Consider the following 27927-nt stretch of genomic DNA (forward strand, 5'->3'; position numbering starts at 1 on the left):
AATCAGAGCCCCGCATTCTGGCAGCCTGTCGTAGCTTCAAGAGGTTGGACTACGTTGCCCGTGATGCCCCGCGAAGTCAGAGAGGTGGCTGCCGTAAAGCTGTTCGCTGGCAGGACTCTAGTGCCAGTTCAGCGCCGCTGCTTGCTGAGAGAGCGCTACTGCCTTCCAACGCGCAAGAACCAGATTCCTGGGCGCGCTCCGTCCCCACCTGGGCGCCTTACCTTCAGGCAGCCCAGGTCTCCCTTGGGTCGCTGCGGCAGCATCCTCAAGCCAGGCCGCGGGGGTAGGGGGCAGCACGGGCTGCGAAAGCGGGGCCATGGAGCGCAGGGAGTCGGGGAAGGTAGGACTGGAAGGGCCCGGGGGTCGTCCCCCGCCTCCCGCGAATCCCCGACCCTGGCTGGGCGAGGCTATGCAGAACGGGCAAGGGCTCGCAGCCGAGCTAGCCTTGCAGGGAAGGGCTCGCCCGCCTGTGCCTGCTTCGGGAGGGACCGGCACCCTCTGGGCTTGGCATCCTCCTCCCTGTTTTGCCTTTGCCCCTTCTGGCCCTCTGGACGGGGGGTCGCCTGCTGATGCCGGGGTGGGGGACCCACCCAGTGTAGCGGTTCCTGTTTCCCAGCTATCGCCATTGACGTTTTTATTGAGGAGGCCCAAGTGGTTCTAAGGCTTTGAGGCTGGGAGCCAAAGGGTGGGATCAGAGGCGGGCTGAAGCTCTAGCCCTCCTGCCTCCTCCTTCCCAAGAAAGGGCTGAAAAGAAAAACAGAAGCCACAAGCATATTTCTTGCCCACTAATGTTTCTGGCTTCTCTACTTCGTGAAAGAATTTAGGCATTGCTTCCAAGCATATTCTGGAAATTTGCTTCAGGCTTTGGGCAAGAAGTTTGGAAGTTGATATGGGGAAAGTAGTAGTTAAAAATAGTCGTGCAGGGTGGCTGAAACTGCAGGCAGCGTCAGTAAAGACCCCTGTGCTTGTAAGATCATTTATGTGGAAGCAATGGGAACCTCTTGGGATTAAGGCCTTTTATGTTCTTGACATCCTGTTCTTTTTTGGTATGGGAAAGGGTTAAGTTGAGTATCAAACCAGTGATACATAGGAAATAATAAAACTCCCAACCTATAAGATGTCAGATATGTTGAGCTCATTTTGCCAAAATCAAAGAATGAATTTTAAGGAACAAGAGAGGTTAAGAGCAAGAAAAATTTATTGGGAGACATAGCTTCTGAGAGATGAGAGGGAACATAAAAGTGGATTGAAACTAGTCCACTTCTCAAAGTTTTATAGAGCAAAATCACAAGTGGGTATAACATGGGTCAAAACTATGATCAACCAATAAGATTAAAATTATAGCCATTTAGGTAATGGGGAAGCAGAATCACACAGCAAATATACATGCAAAGAACAAAGAATGTTTTAGGACAGGATGGGTCAGATGGTCCTGGTCACCCACCCGGATGACTGGTGTCTATCTAGACTTTATTAGACAGGTGATACCAATTATCCCCTGGAGAAGGATGTAGGCTTGGTTAATCCAACTTTTTATCAGATGCACTTCCAGCCACAGTAGTAATGTATTTTCATATTCTGGACTGACTCTCTGGAGGGCCTAGCCCTGTCTGGCTGCCTATATTTCTACCTAATTTAGCTGTCTATAACATTTCCCCCTTTGAAGAGGTACCCCTAACTGAGGGGACAAGGAACAATGACCATTTTGGCTACTTTTGAGTGATAGGGTTGTAGTTGTGATAATCAGTCAGAGGTGCTCCCCAGAAAATCTATCTAATGGCCCTCAGTCCAGATGTTCTTATCTTGGGTAGCTATACAACTTTTAAGTCTGGAGGTGACAAGGCCATAGAAACAGTTAAGTATGCATGGGCTAAATAATATCAAAAGATTATTATGAATATAACCAACAAATGTTTCTACCAGGAAGAGCCAATAATAGCCTCCCACAGAGAGGGTAAGGAAAAGGTCTAAGGAATTTCAAAATCTGACATGGTATTAACCTGTTGCTTAATATCTTGACTAGCCATCCGAGATAGTAGCAGAAAGATCAGGAATATATATAACATTTAGCTTTTACAATTGCACAAGTTCCCCCTTGGGCCTTTTCTGTTCTACAAGGAAAGATTTCAGCACAGTTTGTGAAAGTATCTGCCTAGACCAGTAGGTATTGGAGCCTCTTACTCTTTGGCATATGAGTAAAATTAAGTGGCCAGTGTTTTCCAGGGTGTTTATCATGTCTCTATATATCTGGAGGGGCTGTGGCCCAGTTAAGAGGACTGTTCTTTTGGCGGAGCTTACAAGTCTTAACTATCTCTGTACTGTCTGAGAAATTCCCTTTTCGTGAGTAACTTTGAGGTCATCTGATGGGTCTTGTCTCTCCCCAAGTGCAAAGTTTGTTGTAAAGACTTAATAATTTCCTGTTGATTAGCAGGAAATTAGCAAATGAGACAACTCATTTGACTTTTGACTAAGAATATTTGGGTCGAGTATGATCAAGGGACCCTTCCCAGATGAGGGGGATCTGAAGGGTGGGCCCTTGAGCAACTTCTTTTGCGGCTGCCTCAGCCAGAGATACTTTGCCACCTCCTTTTTTGATGATCTCTAGTGAATTACTGCTACTCTGGAGCATATGTAGACAGATGATAAAAGTTAATCTATTTCTTTGTGATACTTTATAGGGGACCTGTGGACTGTTAGAGAATTCTTTTCTTTCTGTATGGCTGCATGAGCATGCACTAGGAAAGCAGTGAATCAATATGAATATTGGCTTTTGTCCTTCATTGAGTTGTAAAGCCCTTGTCAGAGCTGGACACTGGTAGCTGGACACTAGTTCCAAGGGCAAGTGAGGAACTTTCAAGTGGCTGATACAGAGTCACTGCTGGTTGTCCTACCTTTTTTGTCCCATTTTCTATGATGGAACTGCCATCACAGAAGAGGATCAAATCGGGGTTAGCAAGGGGTGTCTCCAACAAGTCTTCTCTGGTTGCGTATGGAGAATTATCTGTTCACAGTCATGTCTTTTAGTCTCAGTTTCCTCCTTTTCTGGTAGAAAGGTGGAGGAGTATAAAAGGAAGAACGTGTCTTTATTTGAATGGCTGCTTCTTCTGAAAGCATACCCTGGTATTTAAGAAGTCAGTTGTCTGATAGCCCTTGGCTCTCTGTGGAAGAAAGAAGTCCTGCCGCGTTGTGAGATGTATACACAGGGAGATCTTTGCCTAAGGTCAGCTTAGATGCCTCTGTTACCAGAGCTATGGCAGCCACAGCCTCGAAGGCATACAGCCATCCCTTTGCTATAATGTCTGATTTGTAACTCAGAAACCCTGCAGGCTGTGGAGCAGGTCCCTTACCTTTTATCAGCATATAGACTGAAACAGTGTCTTGTCAGTAAGCTCGGGGCTGGGGCATCTAGAAGTGCTTATTTAAGCTTCTGGAATGCAGTTTGGGCATAAGATTTCGGGGTTAAAATATGGGCATCTGCCTTTTGGGCTTCCTTTATAAGCCAAGAGAGGGGCCATGCAATCTCATCCTACCCTGCCATCCAAAGGTAACAAAAGCCTGTAATTCTTAGGAGTCCCCTTAGCTATTTTAGGGTCTTGGGCTGTGGAGAGGAAAGTATTGGTTTAATTCTCTTCCCCCAGCCTTTGGGTTTCCTTAGATATGATAAAGCTCAAGTATTTTACCTTAAAGCTGTAGTTTTCCTCAGACCTAGAGACCTTGTAACCTCTGCTAGAAAATTTAGCAGAGCATGGATGTCTTAGCTAGTGAGCTCTTCTGAGGAGGCACATAATGATATATCATCTGTATATTGTAGGACTATGACTTGGGAAAATTCTGAACACGCCAAGTTGTGGGAAAGCACTTACCCCAAAATTTGAGGACTGTCTGAACTCCTGAGGGAGCACAGTCAAAGTTAAGAATTTTCAAAGACAAAAAGAAACTATGTAAAGGAATATGAAAGAAGGCATCTTTAAATCTAACAGTGAAAATCAACTGGCATCTTCCAGGATCTGAGAAAGGAATGTGTAGAGGTTAGATACTACCAGGTAGATTGGCGCTACCCACCTCACTTAGCAGTCTAAGCCCCTGTACCATCCTCCACTCTCCATTGGGTTTTTGAACTCTGGATTAGAGTGTTAAAAGGGCTGTTAAGTAAAATTCATGTTGATTACGGGCAATAGTCCTTTTTCAGGCCTTAGAGGATATTGTCTTTGGTAAAGAAAGATAACAGGATCTTTGAGATAGATATATTTGCACCAGGGCAGCTCTGATTGCTCTGCCTATTTCATCTTTAGTAACCCATACTTTAGGATTTATTTCTGTCTCTATGAGAGGAAGGTAACACACCTGACCTGAGTACATGCATAACAGTATTCAAACAAAATAAGATATCTCTGACACAGGATTTCAAAACAAGATAATAGGAAATCAGCATTGGCTACCACAATGCCTCTTGTTATCTTCAAAACAGCTGCCCATGCCAACAGACATGCCAACTGCTTCAGCTTGTTATACTATACTTCAGCTTGTTATCACCATGATGTTAACCTAGGTCTGAACCATTTCACTCAAGCATGATCAGAAGTTGCATTCATTTACCTAGAAGAGACTCATGATTATCCTTCTTTATAGCTGAGTACTTTCCAGCATATAAAAATGCTGTATCTTATCCATTCTGTGGTGATTTGTTGCACACCATAGAGAACTAATACAGTCACATGCTGTACAATGTTTTATTCAGTGATTGACTCATTTCTGATGGTAGCTATACCATATATAGTATGAAGAAGGCTGTGTCACCTACATTTACAGAACTGTATTATAGGGACACGACAATGAAATTAACACATTTCTTAGAATGTTTTTCAGTTGTTAAACAATGTATGACTGAAATAGCCTTATGATACTGTTTAGTATCCAATTATAGTATGTACTTCCGAAGGTGTGTTGATTAATCTTTATGTATGTCTTCTGGATGTATGAAAAAGTTGATTTCATCTAGAAAATGCTTGGGGGTTTTTATGGGAGCGGTACTAAGTCAAAAGCTTAATGGCAGTATAACCGTATTCTGTAGTTTTCCTCACCAGTAAATATGTTAAGTTCTTTAAAAAAAAAAAAAAAACATATCTCTCCCTAGGAGGGAAACCAGACTTTTGGGCATAATAAAAAAGGAATGAGAAAAGAGAGCCATCCCAGTGACTGCCTAAATGTTGTGAGAAATAGCCAATTACCTCTTAGTGACTCCTTTCACTAAAGTATGACAGCTGGAAGGAAGGCTGGAATTAAAAAGGACTGGGAAGCATGCACCAGTGTCCTGTAATAGGCTGGCCTCTTTTCTATCTTTAGTCATGATTATACAGGGTTCCTCAGTGAGGATGATAGTCAGGACCAGAAGGAGAAGACAGAGTGCACTGGGGCTCTCGGTCTTGTTGGACCAGGTTGTAAGATGGGACCTCCATCTAAGGGGCAGTCCAGTTTCCAGTGTCACCTTTGCAATCAGGGCAGGGCTTGGGGGCCTCTTGTCCTTGACAGTTTTGATCACAATCCCTAAAGAGTCCTGGCTTTCCAAGCAGTAGCAAGTGGGTTTAGTCATCAAGCTCTTCTGGTGCCCTGGGAATCAGACTTAGAGTGTATCCCTTTAAGACCAAAACTAAGGCAGCTTTCTCTTGGTCTCTTTGTTTTCTTCCTTTGGCCTGCTCGTGGTTAGATGATAAAATGCCAAGGAGGTGATTTTCACTAAAGTATCAGGTGAGTAAAAGCCATCTTTTGTAGCTTTTTCTTAATATCTCAAGCAGACTGGGCAATAAAATTGTCTTTAAGAATAATGTCCTATTGAATCAGGAGCCAGGCATGTGTGTTTTATCTTGTAAATGATCTAAGAAAGCCAGAGGGTCTCATCTTTTTCCAGTAGTTGACCATTTAAAATAATTGAAGGACTTAGTTCTTGACCTTCTTAGACCTTTAAAAATACATACATGTCTGAAGATGTTTCCTATCCTAATCTCCCACTTGGTTGCTAGGCTAGTGGGAATCTTACGTAGGGATTCCAGTAGGAGTCAGCTGTTCCCCAGCTGTCTCTCTTTTGGCCTTCCAGAATTAACAATATGATATTCAACTCCAAGTGTAATAGCAGTCTATAGTGCTCATTAGAAGTCAATGCTTGATTTAAGAGTAACATTATATCTTTGCAGTCTAATTCATAGGTCTGGGTAAGTACAGACCTGGATATACTTACCAGGTTCATCTAAAAACTCTCCAGATCTTGTTTGATTTGTTTGAGGTCACTGAGGGAAACAGGTAGGGCCAAGTTCTCCACCCACCTCCTGTAAGGGAATCTGTCCCTGAGGAGCATGAGCAGGACATGCACAGGTAGAAAAAAATATTAACAACTCTTTCTCAATATACGAGTGTCTTAACAATTTCTAGTGCTTAAGAATACATTTTAAAAGAGAGAATTCAGCATTTGAGTTTCTCATCTGCAAAACAACAAGGGGAAAATAGACACCCCATTTAATCCCTCCTTGATTTTTATATCCTCTCAAGGCATACCCCAAGGTGATCTGCTCCAGAGCAGGCAGCTGTCATCTGGAGAGTGACCAGGAAATAGGTTGAGTTGGACTGGCCACCCTTACCATTGTGTATCCTTGTCTTCTCTGGAAACTCGAATACCTAACTCCAGCATGTGTTTCCAAAAGCCCAAGCTACAGCTTGATTCCAGTTGTAACAGTCACATTTAAAGAGGGAAGTATTGCTAGCACAGTTAAACCAATAATCAGGAGACCTGTACAACTGCTTTCCAATTATTTGAAAGAGAGTGAGAGGGGGAAAAAAGTGGGGGACAAATTGGAAGTGTTGGAGCACTTCCCAGTGAGCAAAAGAGATCAGCTCTTTCGATAGAGATAGACAGAGATAGAGATAGACAGAGGCATGCAATGGCTCAGAAAAATCCTGCATTGAACCCAAGAGCAAAGAAGTGTCCAAGACATTTGTGCTGTTTACCTTATCACTTAGGCAGTCTTCCTTAATAGCCAGACAAGGTTAAGTTTTATGTGAAATTCACTCTAAAATTTGTGTCTCTATATCTGTAATACACTTATGAAAGTCACAGGTTAAAACCTTTTCCCTTTGTTCAACAACCACAACTTACAGATTAGTGAAAATACATAAACGCTAAGAATATTTAAATGATAAATAATAAGAGCCAGGCCTAGGAAGGGAGAGAGTATGCCTGGAGGTTGGGAAGTTTCCCTTAACCTGAATGTGCTTTGGTCCTTTAAATAATGTGCTTTAGGAAACAGTTTCTCCTTAGGTCACCCGGAAATTGATTCTTTCCACAGAGTCTCAGGTTCAGTTTCCTGTACCCAGGAGACTGTGTCCAGAACACTAAGTAGAGACATCACTTCCACGTGTGTTCTCCTGGATGGGCAAAATTCCAGTGTTTCATCTGATCTAGAGACAGGGTATGTGTTCCTCATCTAAAATAACTTCCCTACTTCAGTGGTAGCAAGTGCTCATTTTCTGTGGGCTCAGCTTAAAAGTTCTTACAGATAGGAAGGGAAGGTTGAGACAGTTCAGAGTTCCTCCCTTTCTAATTGTTAGCAGGAACATGTCTCCCCACCAAAAAGAAAGTACAAAGTACCAGGAAGATTTCAGAAGTAAGATCACAAAGAGAAAGTCTTTCCTCCCCATGCTCATGGTAAGTTATTGAGAAGATTTGCGCATGAGTCATCACCCTCAGCTTGGAAAAGTGAGAGTGGAGAATCTCAGGAGCTAAGATTGCTTTCTCACCATTGGAAGATCAAACCTGAAAGGAAACTGAAACACAGCAGATTCGACATTCCCCTTTAGAGGGTAGGGGGAGATCAGACCAGACTGTCCCAGTGAAAACTGTCCTCCAAGTTCTAAGAATGGCTGCCAGCCTATTGCCTTTTAACTGGAAGTTGAAGTCCCATGATTTATTAATAGGCATGCATATTTTGTAAATATAAATTAGATTTCATAAAGACCCATTTTATAACATTTTATAAAGTCACATTTAGTTAGTATCAAAGTGCACTAGGGGACACTCTTAACGTTACTTTTCCCTTGTGCTCCCAAGAGAATAAACTGTAACAGTCAAAACAAGTCAAATAGGTCAGGCAAGAAGCACTAATGAATTCAGCAATTAGTAGTCCAAATGCAGCATATATTAAACAAGAATACAAGACCTTGCCTGCAAAAGTGAAATGTCCCATCAAAGAAACCATAGCCTTCCCATAGTCTCAATTTAAATTTATCATTTTAGCAAAAATTAATGTGTGAAAAAGACCAGACATAAGAATTAAAGGCATTAACAACTGACAAATAAGGATGACAAGTTCTCATTACCTAAACAAGTCACAATCCAGAATTCATGAAATAAAAGCAAACTTTTGGGCCAGGGATATAGCTTAGCAGTATAGCATCTGCCTGGCAAGCACAAGGCCCTGAGTTTGATTCCTGGTACCAAAAATAAATTTTTAAAAAATGAATATTTTTATCTCCTTTCTAATTATCTTGGTGGGACCTCCAAATGATATAGGGGAAATAATATAACTTCCAACCTGAAAGATGTCAGACATGCCAAGTTTGTGTTCCCCAAAATCAGAGAATGAATTCAAAAGAACTGTGGAGATTAAGAGTAGGAAAAGTCACCAGGTGTAGTGGCGTATTCCTGTAATCCCAGCACTGACTAGGCTGAGGCAGGAGGAGCACTGTGGGTTCAAGGCCAGCTTGGGCTACAAAGTGAGTTCAAGGCCAGCATATAAACTGCATAGTGAAACTCTGTCACAAAGGAAAAGAATTATTGAATGAGATATCTCAATAAGAGGGAACTCAAAAGTGGGTTGCCAATAATCCCACTTCTTAAAAGGAATTTTTGAAGCCACATGATTTGATTTAAAAAAAAAGGAATTTTCATAGAGCAAATTTACAAGGTGGGTACAACTTGCTCAAACTATGCCCAACCAATAAGATTACAAGTATAACCACTTAGGTTATATTAACCTAATGGAGAAGCAGATCATGTAGGAAGTGCACATGGGAAGAACAGAGAACTTTTTAGGGAGGGAAGGATTGGCTTGTCCCCATCAGGATGACTGATGGCTCCAGACTTTATTGGACCAAGTGATACCAGTTTTCCCCTGGGGAAGTATGTAGGCTTAGTCATTCCATCTTTGTCTTAAGGCCTGGCCTTCAACAGATTCACCCCAGCCACAGTTGCACTGTGTTCTCAGCCTCTGGACTGACCCCCTCAGGGCCTGGCCCTGTCCACCTGCCTGTAATGTTTCTACCTAACTTAATTATCGGTGATACCAGGGCCTTGAAGATGTTCTACCATTGAGCTGTATTCAGCTAATGTGTACAGAGTATTTATTCTTTGGCATAAAAGGACTTCTCATAAGAAATATTTTCAAGTACTTATCATTTTTCTTTGAAATAAGCTCTGTATTATACTTGCATCATACTTGCCTGTCACCACTTGATAGATTTGAGTCTCCTTGATTTTAATTTCTTTTATGTCTGTGATCAACATGCAACAAACACATAAAAACAAACAATAAAAGTATATCAAATGAAAATGAATTAAATGTCTATGAAAGTCTTTCTGTGCAATGTGGTGGGGAGAGGGTGGTTCTGGTGAAGGAGGTATAAAATAAGGTAGTTGCATTGGTTTCCCGAATGCCTGGCCCTAGAAGGGTGAATAAAGCCTTCCTACCAGGGGTAGGAGCAGTGCTGGTGTTAGGTACTTGGGAAATCCCTCATGAAAGAGGTGGAAAGTGCACGGGACTTGAACAGTGGGAGGAAATGACAGTCAGGGATCTAAAGCTGGACAGTCCAGTAAGGGAAAGACACGCAAGGTAGGGTGATTGCAGAGCTGCTAAGCTGGCTGGAGAGACTCCAGGCACAGCAAAGTGTGTAAGGGCTGCTGTGTTCAGACCAAAGGTCTTCCAGGCTGGGAAGTGAGAGCTTTACCCTGTAGGCAGCGGAAAGCACTAGGAATTTGCAGAGATCCTTCCTGCACTCTGGTAGACCAAGAGCTCATCTCATTCAAGCAGATTTGTGGGTTTCTTTATACTTCAGACACCCATAGCAAATGTATTTTAAGAGGAGTGATCACTTCTGGAGCTTCACCATCCAGATCTCCAGTCTGCGTGTGGCAAGGTGACCTTTCTTATCCACAGCACCCCTACCACCACCATGGCTTATCAGGAAGGTAGGTACTTGTGGGAGACTTGTTGTCTTTGGCCACAAGTTTTTAGCCTACCCCACTTACCACATGTCACCCTCTGATCCTGGTGTGCATAGTTACCCTGGGAGCTGCCTTCCATAGAACCCCAGTTATTTAAAGCATACATTTCACAGGACAGTGCCACAAAACACTGGGAGATTATATAGTACGTGTTAATAGCAAGTCAGTGGTGAAAATGTGGGTGACCTTAAAATATTTTCTCTATTATCTAAATCTTTGGTAGTGAATATGTATTGATACCTAAGAAAAATACTCAAATTATTTTTCAATTTATAATAGTAATTGATTAAAAAATATGTAGCACCTATTGAAGTTAAGTATGTGTTTCATGTTTTTTAAGTGGCATGCTGCTATTTCCCAAAATGGTATTTTTCTTTGGGGTGGGAAATTTAGTTTTGTTGATAATTTTTTATTTTACTAGGTGATACATTTTTTGTGATACACTTAAAAAGTGAACAGAGCTGGAGATAGTGGTGCACACCTGTGATCCCAGCGCTCTGGGAGCCTAGTTAGAGGGGGTAGGAAGATTGCAAGTATAATCTCAACCTAGGGAACTTGATGATTTAGGGAGACCCTGTCCCAAAGGTGGGGGAGCTGGTGATGATTGGATTTCAATCCCCAGTATATATTTTTTTAAAATAAGCAGAATGGTGTTTTTAATTTCTTGTTCTGATTGTTTTATGACTTTCACATCCTTAATACCTTAATACCCCTCTTTCGGAAAGTAGCAACTATCCTTGCTGCTTTTTTTTGGCCCCAGGGACTGAATCCAGGGCTTTCACACAAAACTACATCCCCAGCCCTCTTTTCATTTTTTAAGCTAGGCTGGTCATAGGCTGGGCTTGAATTTGTGATTCTCCTGCCTCAGCTTCTCAGAGAGCTGGGATTATATGCATGTGCCACCATACTGGACTCATAATTGCTTTTAAGTTTTCTTCTCCATGCCTCACTCCCATCCCTCAGCCTTTGGCCCCATCCCTTTTGATCTTTCTGGGCCCCCGTTAGAGCTCCCCTCAGGTGTCTGGTGGGCCAGGTTATCAGCAGAGGCCAGACATGCTGTTGAAAGCTCTGCAGATGGAAGCAGAGGGCTTGTCACCTCAGAGGGTCTGGAGAAGGGACTCTGGGGAGCCATTTGCTGGGGACTAGCTTTGTCCCAGTCCTTACTATTCCAGCCTGTCTGCCTCACCCCAGGCCAGAGGTTTCCTGCACTAAATTCTCCGAGAATTTAGTGGTATAAATTGGGTCATTTCTCATCCTTGTCCACTGTCACCTAAGGATTTGATTTCCTGAGCCAGCTGTCACAACTTTTTCATCTTTCCTAGATTTTTTAACACTGTCACCTTATTTGACTTCCTTTTTTCTTCTTTTTTCCCTCCTGGGTAATAGGAACTACACCTAAGACCTCATACCAAGCTACAGTCTCAGCTTTTTTAGTTTGATATGGTTTCACTATGTTGCTAAATTTCCCAGGCTGGACTTGAACCTGCCACCCTTGCTGAGCCCTGATTGAGAACCATGAGTGACTGAAAACCATGTGGGACAGTAGGTGACGGGCCCACGGGGAGAGGATTGGCTGTCCTTGACTCAGCCTCCTTCACTGCTTGGTTTTGTTGCAGTGTAGAAGAAAGAGTTCATCTTCCCTTGCTTCGACAGGTGGGGTGGAGGGCATGTGTGCAGATTGGCAATGGCTCTACTTACCCTGCCTGGCTCCTTCCCAGAGCTGGGATGCTCAGTGGTTACCTCTCATATGGAAGTTAAGTAGGTGAAGGTGGCATTCAGCAGGTGTCATTTTTCCTTGCAGGCTCCAGTAACATTTGATGACATCACAGTATGCTTGCTCCAGGAGGAATGGATGCTGCTGGGTCAGCAGCAGAAGGATCTCTGTGGCTCTGACAAGCTGGTGGCATCGCTGGGTATGGACTCCTGCATGTCTCCATCAAGTCCATCCAGATCGGCATCCCCAATCTTAATTGGGGCAGGACATACCAGCGAATTTTCCAGAATCCTAACACTTTTCAATCTTTATGTGGCCAGTCTTCTCAATCTCATACCTAACTTAACTGCATGCAAAATCATCCCTTCTCACTCCCCCTAAAGTGGCCAACAGGCTAGGAAAATACAGCTGGCCAACCATTGACCTTGCAGCCTGGCTCCTGGATGCCTTGGGAGATCCCGGATGCCTGAGAGATCCTGGGTGCCTACTAGGAAATCATCTGTGGGGCTTGGAGGTCACAGAACCCTGGAGGGAGAGATTGGTGGCAGAAAGCCTCTAACTCCATTTGGAGGTCTGGTCTCGCAGCTCTGACACTGGATACCTGAGAGCCTTTGGCCTTTTTAAGCCTCCACTTTTTTCTTCTGAGGGTTCTGATAGAGATTTAATGATGCAAAACCAATTTAAAACTTTGTACAAATGTAGATACGTTATTTTTGATCTCTCCTTTTTTTGAACACCTCTTCACTCTTCTGTGATAGACTTTTTACACTGAGGACAGAGGTAGCTGTGTTTCAACACGTGTACACATAGTCATATTCTAAAAATTTAGCTTCTATAACCTGAAAATCTGAAATGGCCCACAACCCAAAACTTTTTTTCTTTTCTTTCTTTCTTTCTTTCTTTCTTTTTTTTTTTTTTTTTTTGAGACAGGATTACACTAAATTGTTAAGCTACCAAACTGGGCTTGAACTTGCAGTCTTCCTGCTGAGCCTCCCAGAGTGCTGAGATTTACATTGTGTGCCACCATGCCTACCTGGATCAAAGCCCAAAACCCTTGAGAGGCATCTGCACCCAAAAAGTTAGGGATTTGGGAGCATTTCAGATTTTGGATTTTCTAATTAAGGCTGCTCATCCATTAAGTCTTTGCAAGTATAGTATTCTAAAGTCTGAAAAACTCCAAAATCTGAGACTTCTGGTCCCAGGGTTTGTAGGGAAGTCCTCAACCTGTGTTTGCTAATTGTATACCTCCAGGCCTTTCTTACCCATGAAGAAGGATCAAAGCTTGGAAGAGTGATAATCTCAGCTTTCTGGGTGGGGAAGGACATATCTAGGCCACCTTTCCTTCCTGTGCTTGCTAAACAAGGTTTGAGAATCACAGAAGCTGGAAGTCACAGCGCATGGTCCAGATTTGGCTCACAGACTGTTTTGTGTGTGTGTCTTTTAAAATGTACAAGGAAGAAGCAAATCAGATGCACAGTTCTTATTTAACCCCCATCTTTCACTACAATCATCTCATCTCAATAGGTACATCTTTACTGTCCTCTTGGAATGTTTCAAATCTTGGAATTTTCTAGATTTTTCAATATTGCTTTTGCTTTCACTGCATTTGATTGTCTTCTTTAAAATGTTTATGTAATGCCAGGTGCAGTGACCTGTAATCTCACCTACTCAGGAGGCTGAGGCAGAAGGATCACAAGTTTGAGGTCAGCCTGGTCAACCTTGTCTCAAAAATAAAAAGGGCTGGGGATGTAGCTTAGTGAGAGCATGCCTGGATTTGTTTGATTCCCCAGTATCACACAAAAAATTAAGTAAATAAATAAAGCTGCCAATATTTGGCTACGGGAGTCTTCACATAAAAATATGGTTTTTCAGCTTCTCTTGACATGTGGCAGTGCTGAGCCTATGTCCCTGGTGGTGGCCTTCCAGACCTGTGTAGTTCCCCTTGTGCAGGATCAAGTCCTCTGGGTCGCCATAGCCCCACACCTGCCTTGGTTTCCTCAGCTGCCTATCAGCAGTGGGGTTGTGAGCCTCTACAGTTTTACAGCTTTGAGCCCTGCCAAAATCTCTCATTGCTTTCACCCAGCATCTCACCCCCTGTCCTCCTAGGGTTCTCATGAGTCCCTGAGTTTCCAAACCCCTGGTCTATACCACCCAACTCCTTTCCTATTCTGCCTGTGACCTCGAGATATGAAGGGACAGCCCAGCCGAGCCCTCTTTAGCATGTGACCTGAGGCCAGGCCCTCACAGTGCTTTTCTCTGTTCCCCACTCAGGAGCGACTGTGGCCAGCCCCAACTTGCTTGGGGACTTTGAGCGAGGGGCTGAGCCATGGATAGGCAGCATCCACGGCCAGAGGAGTCTTCTGGGCCATCACCCCGGTGAGTGGTGAGGGAGGGGGCAGGGCGCCAGGCTCTAAGTCCCATCCCCACCCTGCCTGTTTCGAGCACTTACACAGCAAATGCTGCCCTTCCTGCCCCGCTCACCTCCCCTGGGTACCACACCTCCCCATCCTCACTCCATCCCCTCTCAGCTCATTGGCTTTAGTTTCTACCCTAGAACATGTGTTTATTTGTATTAAAAGTTCCAAGAAGGCATGACCGTCTGATCTGCTGCCATGTTCCCCCACCTAGAACAGCACCTGGCACACGGTACTTGTGCAGTAGATAATCACCAAATGAATGGGGTATGAAGAGATATGTGAAAAGCTAGTAGCTGAGCTCTAGGGATTTTCTTCCTTCGTGAGCCGCTCTTGGGTTGGCTTAGTTGGAGCCAGGCCAGTGGCACTTTGTTATTAGTGAGATGACCAAGTAAGTAGCTCCTCCTGGGAAGAATCAAGAGGGAGTGAATACATCCTACAGGAGTTGAGTCACGAAGTTTGTTCTCCTGTGGTTCTATTCAAATGGACCATCACAGCCGTGGGCTGCTGCTTTGTGGCTCCTTAAGGAATCAGAACCATAGAATCTCACTTGGCTTCTCCTTGCCCAGTTCTTCATTTTGGGCCTACCGACTCTGGCACAGCTGTGCTTTTGGGTTGGCTCTAGTTTTGCAGAGTGGTCTATCAGCCCGGAGCAAAGAATGATGGATCATTAGCCACTGGGCATCTGAGCTTAGGTTGATACATGAGCTGTGGTTCTGGGAAACTAGAATCCTCTCAGCTGCACTTCATGTGAAAGGTAAAAGAAATATCTGCTTCAGCTTGAAGAAGAAAACCTTCCTGAGCCCACGAAAGGTTTCGCCTCCGTGAAGGGTTGTAGTGTGAGAGCGGAAGTTGAGTTTCTCTTGAGTGCTGGATGGGGATCACCAGCAGAAGTACAATGCCTACTACCCTTTATCTACAGTTACTCTCCAAGGTTTTGGGTAACCATTGTCAGTACAGTCATATATTTAGGAAGAGGGGGAGAAGGATAAAAGACAGGGTTTAATTCACATAATATTTATAATATCTTACTGTGCCCAATTTGTAAGGTAAACTTTATAGCATGTATGTGTGGATAGGAAAAACAACACAGTAATACCGAGCTTGGTACACTTCATGGCCAAGGAACCCAGTGGGGCCTTGGAATATATGCTCTATAGATAAGGGGAGACTACTGTATCCAGAGACAGACTGCAGCTTACAAGAAATTCTCTGAGGGCCCGGCGTGGTATTACGTGCCTATAATCCCAGAACTCTGGTAGGCCGAGGCAGGAAGATTGCAAGTTTAAACCCAGCCTGGAAAATTTAGCAACTTGATGACTATCTCAAAATTTAAAAACAAGCTGGGATATAGCTCAGTATGAAGCCTACGTTCAATCCACAGTACTGAAGGAAAGAAAGAAATAAAAAGGGAGTCAAGCCCACAGCATACAAAGCTCTCTTGCCCCAAAGGGGCAAGATGTAGATGTCCCTTAGTGAGGCCATCACCAGACCAGGTTCCTGCAGAGGAAAGAGTTATGTCACGTGACCTTGTTCAATCTTGTGTTCCCTGATGCCATGTTCTTATTCACAAATAAGTCCCCCAGACCTCTAAGGATGGCGCCACTGCTTCAGGTGGCATTGGTCAAAGTAGAAAGATGTCCCTAGGGCCAGGTCCTTCACATTTTGTTTGAAACGGGATTCCCTTAAAACTTACCTCCTTGATTTTCTTCTGTATCAGGCAGGGGAAACTGGGGCCTTGGGGAACTGAAAGTAGAGAATTCCAAGTATGACATACTTCCAAGTCATAGAAAAAAAGAGGCCATGTCATCCTTGTTGGACTGAGCATGTACTTCCCACCTTCTGTATCCAGCAGACAGAGCTGCCGGGAGTTGCAGTAGCACTGTCTGTAGGATTTCAAAGCAAATTCCATTTGTCTCTTTTCCTCTCAAGGAAAAAGCCAGATGGGCTACATGAAAGAAATGGATGTGCAGAGTCCTGGCTGGGACAGTGAACCATACCTGCCACCTCCAAAGAAAGCCTGCCTTGCTCACCGGAGTCCAGAGGGTGGCACTGTCAAGGAAGACTGGACAGGAAGAAGCAAGAAACCCCGCTCCATCCAGAAGTCATGGTTTGCACAATTTCCATGGTTGATCATGAACAAGGAGCAGACTGCTCTGTTTTGCTCTGCCTGCCGAGCATACCCGTCTGTCAGGGACAAACGGTCAAGATTAATAGAAGGTTACACAGGGCCATTCAAGGTAGAGACTCTCAAGTACCACGCCAAGAGCAAGGCCCACATGTTCTGTGTCAATGCCTTGGCTGCCCGTGACCCCATCTGGGCAGCCCGTTTCCAGAGCATCAGAGACGGGCCTGCGGGCGTCCTGGCCAGCACTGAGCACCTCTTCCCTGAAAATTATCCCATGTTCTACCTGCCAGAGCCTCTGGGAGACTTTGATAAGATGACCAAGCTCCTGCCAAGTTCAAGAACTGAACCGGAGGACCCTGGGCCAAGCACAGCAATACCTACAGTGCACCTGGACTGCATTGCAGATTTAAGGCAAAAAGAAATCTCTAGTGACACCCACAATTCCGCAAACGTTGACATTTTATGCAATGACAGTATTGAATTCTGCAGGCAGGTAATACATTATAATGATTGCTTATCTTAAAGGGAAAGTTTCCAAGAGAACAACTAGATTGCACAGTGATGATGAAAAAGAGTAATTCATAATCTATTAGGTATCTTTGTAAGTGTATTACTTGTTTCAGACAACTGCACAATGATCATCATCACCTTTTTGTGGATAAAAAATATAATCAGTGATATAGGCCGTTCTAACTTCTGATAAAAGGAAAGATAATCTTCATCCAGAATCCAAAGCAGCTGCAGAACTTGAGAAATGATCCACTTAAAGTATCAGTATTTTTAGAGTTTTATCTTGGATATCACGTAACACTTTTTAACACTGCAGAGTTTTTCACACATGCTGTGTGATGTAATATGCCTGAGCTGTGAGTGGGTAGAGCAGGTATTATTCAACTTACTGTTCTGGAAAAAACTAAGACTTGGTGACTTGAAGTGACATGTCCAGAGTCCACAGCTGTGTGGTAAATGTTGGACTCTGCTCAGGGGCCTTGACATCCACCCAGAAGTCAGACAGTGACAGTTCAGAGCCCATGACCTCAGTCCAGAGCCTTTAGCCTGGTGCTTTCCTTCCTCTCTTTAAATGACCTACCACTCACTTAAAGTTTATTTTCTAACCAGATAATTTTCAGGAAAGTTGATCTCTAAAAGCATGATGTTAGTTGGAACCTGTGAGTAGCTAGAACCTTCCCTGTTTCTCAACTGTTACAGTCAAGCAAGGTTTCCTTTAAAGCACTATTAGTATTTCCTTCCAGAATCTGAAGAGAGGAGCTCCGAAGTTCCTCATAGCTAACATCAGAAGAAACTAGGCTCAAATTAGTACATTTGAATCCTCCCAGAATCCAGAAAGACAACAAATCTCTTTCCTCTTGTTCCTGCTATTTTTTAGTCTAAGAAGCTAACAAACAGGCCTTACCTTTGCAATCACATTCTTTAGCAGTGAGGCAGGTGTCACCCTGTGTAGAGGTCAAAGGATCATGAGCATCCTTAGTTTTTTGTCACTGTTACCTTCATATCCCATTGGGAAATCCTCATAGGTGCTCACAGAGGCAGGGAGTTGCCTGTGCAGGCACAGGTAGATGAGTAGAGGACATTGCTATTAGGACTCAGGATCTCTAACTAGACACCTGTCCTAACCAGTGTGTTTCTGTTCCCTTCCAGGAAAGCCTAGGCTCTGACTGAGGCCCATTTGATTTTACCTGATAATTCTGGCTCTCCCAAATTTGATTCTTTGCCTTTTAGTGGAGAAATTAATTCCTCAGTGACTGTCGGGGCCACTGTGAGTGTCCGAGACATGGGTCTTCAGCAGCCACCGGAAGTGTCATGTGGCCACCCCAGAAGTGAGTGTCTGCTCTCTGTTGCAGGCCCCTGCAGAGGAAGGACAGCTGGAGGTGCCTGTGGAGCTTCCGGCCATGTTTGAGGATGTGGCAGTGTATTTCACCCGGGAGGAGTGGGGCCTGCTGGGCAAACAGCAGAAGGAGCTGTACCGGGACGTGATGCAGATGAACTATGAGCTGTTGGCATCCCTGGGTAAAGCCCCCTTTTGTGCCACCATAAGCTGACTATCCAACCCCAGAGAGTAGCTGTGGCTTGGGGTCCCCTTGCTGTTACTGCCCTCTGAGGGAAGGAACTCTCCTTTGGGGATTCTCTACTTTAGCACCACGTTATACAGATGTCCAACCTCCAGCAGGCACTTATTAGGCAGCTAGTACATACCAGAAGGGCACGCACTAGCAAGGGTTTCTGCTTTCACTGGGGTTGCAGGCTTGTGGGCAAGACACATGTTTGAATGAGAAACCATCAGAGATACAAGCTCCATTAAAGAGTAGCAGAACTGGGCCCACATGGTGGTACATGCCTGTAATCCCAAAACTCTGGGAGACTGAGATAGGAGATCACAAGTGTGAACCCATCCTGGGCAACTTAGCAACTTAACTAGACCCATCATTAATTTAAAAAAGAACTTTTAAATGAGCTGGAGAAGTAGCTCAGCACACAGGCCCTGGGTTTGATCCCCAGTATTGCCAAGAGAGAGAGAGAGAAAGAGAGAGAGAGAGAGACAGACAGACAGACAGACAGACAGACAGACAGAGTGCCTGTAGCTGCTGAGGTCAGCCTCGTAAATCTGGGCAGCAGAAGGAGGGATCAGGAAGGCTTCCCAAAGAGGAACAGTTTTACTGGAGGCAAAACCAGTAGATACAGTAGGAAGGGGATGACCTGATGACCTGAGCAAGGACTGGAGGTGGAGGGCCTCCTAGTGGGCTCCACACTCTTGTCTGGGCAGAGGTACCAAAGTGCTTGCATCTTGCCAGGTGCCAGCATGGGTCAACAGGTTTGGGCCTTGAAGTCCCTAGGCTTAGGCCTTGGAGAACTAGTTAGGAGTAAGGTAATGGTTCTTATAGCTCCCTCTCCTGCATGTTTCTTGTTCTTTTACCCTTCCACAGGCAGTCAGGGTTCTTTGGCAGCATCAAGATGGAAAGACAGCCTTTCCCCTCCCCTCCCTTTTCCCTCTTCTCTCCTACTTCCCTCTCCCCTTTGTCTTCCCCTCCCCTCATCTCCCCTCTGTTGGAGTCTTCTGTTTGTGTAATGTACATCACAGCAGAGGCTTGCAGAGCAGGGTGCTGTATGTGACTTGGGAATTGCAGCAGCCACTTGCACCATGACAGCTGCAAATGCCAAAAAACGAAGCTATCACAGATGTCATATCCCTTCCTTTCTCTGCAGCTAAGGTTTGGATTGTTTTCTAAACCTTTGTGCCTTGCAGACTTTATCCTTATTCCTAGTTCTTCAGTCCTACCACTGAGCTACAACCTCAGTGCAGTTCATAATTCTTAAGTGGCTCCCCAAACAGTCAGAGATGACTTCAGTTGTCATGCGTTTTATAGTGACAGGTTTTGTGTTTGCACTGAGCTGTAGGTACTTGAACACTGTATACCTTCAAGAAGCATTGCCCAGTTGATTGATAACTGGATGGACATGGAATTCTAGATGGGAACCAAATTTCCTCAGCTTTGGGAAGCATTGCTCTGTCAGGTTTTACTGGCGCTATTGAGAAGTTTTATGACTTCAAATTCCTAAATCTCTGAACACAGCCTATTGGTTCTACTCTGAAAGCTTTTCCAGTCTATCCCAGTGTTCTGAAGTGCTCCATGATATGCATTCATATGGCTGCTACTTTTTTGTTCTGCATATCTTGGACTTACCTTGTATGAGGAAACACATTTTCCAGTTTAAGGAAATGTTGTTTATAATAAACATTATTTCTTCCAGTTTTCTCTTTTTTCCCCCCAAAACTGTGTTAGTTAGCCATTGGACTTCTTGGACTGGGCCTCTGCCTTTTCATTTTTGTATCTGGTTTTTGCTGACTGTTTTCTGCTTCTGTCTGTGTTGTGCTAATTTCTTAGTGATTTCCTCAACTTTCTTTTCAAAAAATTCTTTTTTTTTTCCTGTTGAGTGTTTCTAGGCACTCTAATATTTCAAGCATAGAGACACTTTAGTGTTCCGTCCTTCATGACTTTTTACCTATGAATATTCCCTATTCTGGTTATTAGGAAGCCTCTCTCTCTCTGAGATTTTTAGTTTCAGTGCTTTTCCTGCATGTCTGTCTGGGGGACCCAGCCAGAAGTAGATGATTAAAAGTTTAAATATCAGGACGAAAACATGTAGGCTTTATAAGGAGTGAATGGTTAAAATATGGGGCCAAAGCACACCTCATTAAACTGCGGGCAAAACAGCACACGGGTGCTATGAGAATCAGTGGTTCAACAAGTTGAGAATATTAAAACATGTTGTGTCTGGCCATTCCCCCTCCCCAAGAAAAACTGCCCAGCCTTGAGACAGCTCTGTGCCCAAACCACTCTTCTCCATTTTTCTTTTACACTGATATTCTAAATAAAAGCTAGAGAGTTCTCAGCGTCAAGGCTTTTTTTCTTCTCTCAGAGTCTCCCCAGTGGCGGGGCACTCTCAGATGAGAAGCAGCCCCTCTGAGCCCTTTTCAGCCTTCACTGCGCCCACAGCTGCTTGCTTTCTTTTGTGTTAGACAGCTTTCTTCAGCATGTTCTCCTAAGTTCATCCTATTCCACAGTAAAGCTTTTAAGAACTAATGGGGATCCCCGGTACCGATAAAAAGAAAAAAGACAAAAAAAAAAAAAAAAAAGAACTAATGGAAAGTTCTATGCTTGTCTGGGATACTGCAGGAGACCAGCTGCAACCCGGATGTCTCTTTGGGGAGCCTGCCAAAGTTGTCTGGGGGAAGATCCCTTTTGAGCAAAGAAAACTTGTCTCTAGCTTGGAGGGGACAAACTGAGCAGGATCCTTGGCACCAAGCAGTGCACCCCTCAGTCTATAAACCTCACCCATCTGTTTTAGCACCATGTTCGCCCTTCCCTCTGTGTCCGAGAGTCTGGAGCACTTCTTGGTGCGCTTTCCTGTGGACTCCGTCTCCACTCTCCTCCTGGGTGAGGTGGTCTCCACAGGGACTTTAGTCCTGTCCCCCACTCTGCATATCCCTAATTCCACCTTCCCCACTCTAGGGCCTCCTGCTTCTAAGTCTTTCTGGATTCTGTCTTGCAAAACAGCCTGTGTCCCCTGGTCACCTCCTCTGCAGGTGATCTGTGTCAGCTTTTCTTCTGTCTCCTTGTCCTCTTCCAATAATGCATTAGTGATTCTATTCCACTTCCTCTTCCATTTAGGGTTCCTTTACCGTTATCCCTCTGCTGAAGAAGGATATAAGTTTCACCTATCCCATTTTTGTAACAATATTTTTATTCCTGGTAGATATATGGAAATATACACAAATACCTATATAGCAAAATAATTATATACAAGTGATACAAAAGCTGGTAAAAAATAAACCCCTCTCCTCCACCCATCAGATCCTCTGCAGAAGCACCCAGAAGTAACCATTTGCTTGTACTTCCAAAGAAAGTAAACAGACATATAGATAGAATCATATATATAAGTAAATGGTAATGGATTGCATTATAAATAAAGGAAACGATTTCTTTGTGCATCCCTGAATAATACTCCTATTTGAAGGGAAGATCTCTTTTAGCCAAATTTCAGCATCCATCACAAGTGGTAGATGTATTTAGAACCCCTTCAAGCATAGTTGGCCACCTGCCCAAAAGCCAGCAGGTTATTCCAGAGATGACCTTTACTACTTATGTGGCTTTGCTTTTCTTCCCTGCTCTCTTCTTCTTTATCTGTTTCATTCTATGTTTCTGGGTGCATTTTACTGGCCCCTGCTCCAGGGCTGCCCACAGAGCTGTGGAAGTGATCCATCCTGGCTAAGGGCATGGCCAACCCAGGCCACCTCTCTGCCATGCTGGACAGGAGTGCTCTCAGCCAGGCCCAGCCAACTACGCTCTGCCCGATATAGAATTCAGGAATCCCTGCATGTTTCGGAGCCAGGTCTAGCTTGAGCTGGGCCACTTAACCTGGTGTTCTGCAGCAGTGTAACGTGTGACTCTTCATTCCTGCAACAGAGCCTGCTGCTGCCAAGCCAGATTTGATCTTGAAACTGGAGCGGAGAGCTGCGCCCTGGATCAAGGATCCAAATGGGTTGAAGTGGGGAAAAGGTCATCCGCCAGGTGAGTCTTAACCCACTGAGTTCTGAAGGACACGTGGTAGGCACATGGTGCTATGGCAAGTCACATGCCATTGGGTCAGCCACACTTACCCAGGACCAGGCCCTGCACTAGGATAGACAACGGGGAGTTAAAAACAAACCGTGCCAACAAAGTATACAGTCATCTGGGAAACTGGGATACTGCCAATTAAATGAGACCCTTCAATGAGCAGAAGTGTACAGGGGGCTGTGGCACAGCTGATGGGAGGAGGGGGAGTGGGTAGGGGCCCTGGCTGCCAGGAACTAGCACCAGCTGTGTACTCCTTGTCCTGGGCATGCAGTGATGATACTCTGGGTTTAAGAAGTAGCTGTTTCACGCATCTCAGTCCATAACTGCCTGGCTGGTTGGTTACTGAAGGAAACTTCTGCACCTCCCTGCTTTCTAAGACACGTTAGAAGACTTAAAGATGTTTGACCTCATTTTTTATGGAGTCTCAGAAGAGGATTAAAGATACCCATTTAATAATACCTCTGCTCAAGGGTGGTTAACTAAGCTCATTAGCATTTGGTATCACGCGGTTCCAGGGTAGTTGGATAAGTAGAGCAGGGAGGCCACAGAGAACCCCACAAAGGACAGCCACCACTCTTGAGGGGGACAGATTGGCTTTCACAGGTAATGACAGGGAAAGGTTTAAGGGGGAGCCATGAGTGATCTGTAAGAATCATGCTTTTCACAAGGGGCACGTTTTGGATGTGGTGTCTTCATTCATGAAAAACTGCAGAGCAAAGCTAAGCATGATTGAATTGTCTTCAAAGGGAAAAAGAGGATGGTAGCAGTAAGAGAGGCAGACACTGAGGCCCCTGCTACAGAGTCTGCGTCACTTCCGCCTCCATCTGTGAAGACACATGCCTGCAACTGCTCTTCCAGCACACAGGCAGGAGAAGTTGGTGGGCCTAGAAAGAGTCAGAGGACTTACAGACCCCGCTCCATTCAGAGGTCATGGTTTGGGCAGTTCCCATGGCTGGTAGTCGACCCCACTGAGACCAAGCTGTTCTGCTCAGTCTGCAAAGAGAGACCCACGCTTCATGACAAATCATCTCGTTTAGTCCAAGGTTACACTGGGCCCTTTAAGGTGGAGACTTTAAAGTACCACGAAGTCAGTAAGGCACACAAGCTCTGTGTCAACACCGTGGAAGTCAAAGACAGCAGCCCTCAGACCACCCTGGTCCCGGAGATCTCCAGCGAGCTCATGGCCAACATGGAGCACTTCTTCAATGCTGCCTACTCCATCGCGTACCACTCCCGGCCCCTGAATGATTTTGAGAAGATGCTGCAGCTCCTCCAAAGCAGTGGGACTGTGATTTTAGGCAAGTACCGAAACCGTACAGCATGCACACAGTTCATCAAGTACATCTCAGAGACCCTGAAGAAGGACATCCTCGGGGACATCCGCAGCTCCCCATGCATGAGCGTGTTGCTGGACGGCTGCAGGGACTCCTCCAATCAAGCCTGCGTGGGGATTTATATCCGATACCTTAAGCAGCTGGAGGTGAAAGAGTCTTACATCACCCTGGCCCCACTCTACAGTGAGACGGTGGATGGGTACTTTGAGACCATCATCGCAGCCCTGGATGAGCTGGACATCCCTTTCCGGAGGCCTGGCTGGGTGGTGGGCCTGGGCACCAATGGTTACACCATGTTGAGCTGCAAAGGAGGCCTCGTGGAGAAGTTCCAGGAGATCATTCCACAGCTGCTGCCTGTCCACTGTGTGGCCCACCAGCTGCACCTGGCTGTAGTGGATGCTTGCGGGAGAATTGATCTGGTAAGGAAGTGTGACCGGCACATCCGGACCATCTTCAAGTTTTACCAGTCCTCCAACAAGAGGCTGAGTGAGCTGCAGGATGGTGCAGCGCCCCTGGAGCAGGAAATCGTCCGTCTGAAGGACCTCAATGCTGTCCGCTGGGTGGCCAGCAAGAGGCGCACACTGAATGCGCTCATTGTGAGCTGGCCCGCCCTGGTGCGGCACCTCCAGACTGTGGTGGAGGCCGGGGGCCAAGTAGGGCACAGGGCCCAGGGCCTGCTGAAGCTGATGAAGGGCTTCCATTTCATCAAGTTCTGCCACTTCCTCCTGGACTTCCTGAGCATCTACAGGTCCCTGGCTGAGGTGTGCCAGAAAGAGATGGTACTGATCACAGAGATAAACTCCGAGCTGGGGCGTGCCTATATCGCGCTGGAGGCCCTCCGCCACCATGCGGGACCCAAAGAGGAAGAGTTCAACGCCACCTTCCAGGATGGGCAGCTCCATGGCATCTTCCTGGACAGGGTGGAGATGGCAGAGCAGCGGTTTCAGGTTGACAGGGAGAGGATGATACTGACGGGAGTTGAGTACCTCCGGCAGAGGTTTGACACAGACCGCCCCGTGCAGCTCAAGAACATGGAGGTGTTTGACACCATGGCTTGGCCGACTGGGGTGGAACTGGCCTGCTTCGGGAATGATGACATTCTGAGCCTTGCCAGGCATTTTGAGCTCTCCCTGCCCGCAGGGTATAGTGAAGAGGCACTGCTGGAGGAGTGGCTGGGCCTGAAGGTGGCCGCCCAGAACCTCCCCTTCTCCATGCTGTGTAAAAGTGCCCTGGCCCAGCACCACCGCTTTCCTTTGCTGAGCAAGCTCATGGCCGTGGTGGCCTGTGTGCCTATCTCCTCCTCGTGCTGTGAGCGTGGGTTCAAGGCCATGAACCGGATTAGAACCGACGAAAGGACCAAGCTCTCCAATGAGGTGCTCAACACACTCATGATGACAGCGGTGAATGGAGTGGCAGTCACGGAGTATAACCCGCAGCCTGCCATCCAGCACTGGTACCTGACCTCCTCGGGCCGGCGCTTCAGCCACGTCTATGCCTGTACCCAGGTGCCCGCCCGCTCCCACACAGGTAGGTGCACAACCAGGTTCCAACCCAGATGTGAAGGTGGAGTAACAGCTGATCCATCCATGCTGGGCTAAGCCAAAGACCATATCCCAGGGTCTCAGAGCTTCTTCAGTGTGCCCAGCCACTTTCCAGCCACAGATACCATGGGTGGCTCAGCTAGAGACCGGGATCATGGCTCTGGGTAGCAGGCATAGTGCAAAGAGCATCTTGTGCCACACAGCAACTTGCCTGGCTCCAGGTCTCCCTCTGTTGCCCAACTAGCTATATGCCTGGGTCTCAGCACTGATTCAGGTTCCACAGGAAGCCAGGTGGCTCTGCAGTGTCAGCTGGGGGTACCTCTCCCCTGTGAGATGAAAGGAGCCAAGAGGAACTTGGGTGAGTTCACCCTCATGCGTGGTTGAAGGAGCTGCTCTAGTGTCCAGCTCTGGGGCAGAGGAGACAGAAGTGCCAAGTGTGCCCTTGGACAAGCCGTCCTTTCTGAGGGACAGTAGAACTGGCAGCTGTGAGGAAGGCAGCAGAGACACTGGCAGGCAGTGTGTGTGACAGCTGCCTTCTGGGCCCTAGGCACTGTGGGAGCCATAGCAGATCCCAGGCCTTACCCACTAGCTCTCCACTGGAAAGCCACACCTTCCCCAGCCATGACAATCAAAAGTGTCTCCAGGTGACGCGTTTGTGGCCTTTGTAGGGGAACAGATTGAGCAGAGCTGGGCTACATGAGGGCCACAGATGCAGAGCTGGCCTTGTCCCCATTGGCCTGCCTTGTTGTTTTCACACAGTCCTGGGATGAGGTCTGGTTTAGAAAGGTGCTGTCATTTGCTCAGTGTAACCATCATGGTCTCATCCTGCACAGGTACAGGGCTGAGGAAGAAGGGGCTGGGAGCACAGAAGTGGCCTATTGCACCCTCCGGGGAGTCCTGGAGATTCTGAAGGATGCTTATGGAGCCTTCAAGATGCCTGCACCTGAGAAGGGTCTTACCTGGCACACTCTCTGGAAGGGAATCCTTAGCTGTGTTTTCCTGAGGATTGTGTGGGTCAAATTCAGAGTTGGTGGCCCAGGAGCCATCCAGGCTCTGCTCTGGGCAGTGGTTTGCCTGTGATTAGTCCTTTGTGCTAATCTGTGCCTCAGTTTCCCTCTCCAAGCCATGGCAGCTGAGAATCTAAGTGCCTCTCCCTGCTCCCTATGCCTCAGCTTAGTAGCAAGAGCCTTGCATTCCTTGAGAGAAGGCCATCTCCACCCTCTGCTCTCGTGCCCCATCCCAATCCTTAGTGTGAAGCTTGCTACTGAGTCCTGTTGTGGGCAGAGGTGCTGTCCACATGGACCATCAGTGGGACAGGCATGTCCCTTCCTCTGCAAGCTGCCCTAAGGACTCTGCTTGGAACTGTCATCGCTGCTTGGTAACTATGCCCTGCCCTAGATGGGCACAGTCTCACTCCCTGGACTGCACTTAGCAGCCAGGGTTTCTAAGAAGCTGCCCTAGAACTTTGTGGGCATCCTCTTCATAGGATACCTCTGGCACTAGTAGGTCCCAAGACCCCTCACCATTGTCCCTTCCCTTCTGGGGAGAGTGCTCCCCTCCCAGGGCGGTGCAGTCTGGGTAGATTCCAGGCTGCTGAGCTGGATGGGAACCTGTTGTCCCTGTTCTGCTTCCTTGGCCAGTTGGGAAGCTGGGGATGTCTGTGCGAAGGGCTTCTTGTTCCTGCCTCAGGCTCATCTAGACGGGCAGGGGCCCTGCTTGCTGCTTGTCTGCAGGGTATCCTTGCTTTGTGATGCTGGCATCCAGGCATCGGCCCATCCTACAGACACCCTGATTCCTGACATCCACTCTCAGCCTTAGCACTTAATGCTGCTGTCTTTCTCCTTTCTGCCTCTGTGTCATGGAGGTGTCTCCCCTCAGGCTCTGGAGGTGGCCCTCAGAGTCCCCCAAGAAGAAAGCACTTTCTCTTATCATCTCCACCTATGCTGTCATCCTGGCATCTGCTCTTCCTCTTCCCTCGTTACTGATGCCCCTGGGGGCAGGCATTCCACATAACCAGCATTGTACCAGATACTTAGAGATTCTGGGGGTGAGGGAGCCTTGCCTTGTCCAGGCCGGACATCTGTGAGGGTGACCAACTCCAGACCTTTGCTTTCTGTCCTACAAAGGAGAGTCCCTAGGGTGCTGTCTACAGATCACGACAGAACAGAGGTCACCAGGTCCTCACAAGGGTGACTTGACAGGGATGTCTTCACTTGCCCTGGTTCAATGACGTACACATGTTTAGAATAACCATGTTTGATTCTAAATCTTTTGCTATTTCAATAAAGCAGTTTATTTCCACACATGGATCTGTCCTGTAAATCCCTAAGCAACAACTAGGAGGTAGGTTAAGCTGCTGAAGGCCAGCCAGATTGTCCCTCTTTGAAGAGGC

General features: G+C 46.1%; 1 protein-coding gene across 9 annotated transcripts; it reads left to right on the forward strand.

Annotated features, from left to right (window-relative positions):
• Nucleotides 1–83: 83 nt before the first annotated feature.
• On the forward strand, nucleotides 84–27838 carry Znf862 (zinc finger protein 862). 9 transcript variants are annotated; one of them, XM_013152205.3, is made up of 10 exons: nucleotides 85–340; nucleotides 5705–5745; nucleotides 10099–10231; nucleotides 12069–12180; nucleotides 14253–14357; nucleotides 16328–17016; nucleotides 18386–18551; nucleotides 22508–22612; nucleotides 23407–25521; nucleotides 26369–27838. In XM_013152205.3, exons 4-10 carry the CDS (start codon nucleotides 12120–12122, stop codon nucleotides 26443–26445), a joined length of 3318 nt encoding a protein of 1105 aa, XP_013007659.1. In that variant the 5' UTR covers nucleotides 85–340; nucleotides 5705–5745; nucleotides 10099–10231; nucleotides 12069–12119; the 3' UTR covers nucleotides 26446–27838. The 9 variants fall into 9 exon arrangements, with proteins under 9 accessions (XP_003469797.2, XP_063106781.1, XP_013007659.1 ...); XM_013152210.2 differs by lacking the exon at nucleotides 10099–10231 and adding an exon at nucleotides 13624–13684 and having other exon boundaries at nucleotides 85–5745; XM_013152207.3 differs by lacking the exon at nucleotides 10099–10231.
• Nucleotides 27839–27927: the final 89 nt, after the last annotated feature.

This window comes from Cavia porcellus, unplaced genomic scaffold, assembly GCF_034190915.1.
Source record: "Cavia porcellus strain 051 isolate PalLab524CR breed Dunkin Hartley unplaced genomic scaffold, mCavPor4.1 scaffold_6, whole genome shotgun sequence".
Lineage (NCBI taxonomy): Eukaryota > Metazoa > Chordata > Mammalia > Rodentia > Caviidae > Cavia > Cavia porcellus.

Bases quoted from the DNA above. Each gene is read 5' to 3' on its own strand.
- Znf862 (XM_003469749.5), top strand. From the start codon at position 317: ATGGAGCGCAGGGAGTCGGGGAAG. The intron at 17,017-18,385 runs GTAATACATTAT...TCTCTGTTGCAG, and splicing joins GTATTGAATTCTGCAGGCAG to GCCCCTGCAGAGGAAGGACA. The intron at 18,552-22,507 runs GTAAAGCCCCCT...TTCCTGCAACAG, and splicing joins TGAGCTGTTGGCATCCCTGG to AGCCTGCTGCTGCCAAGCCA.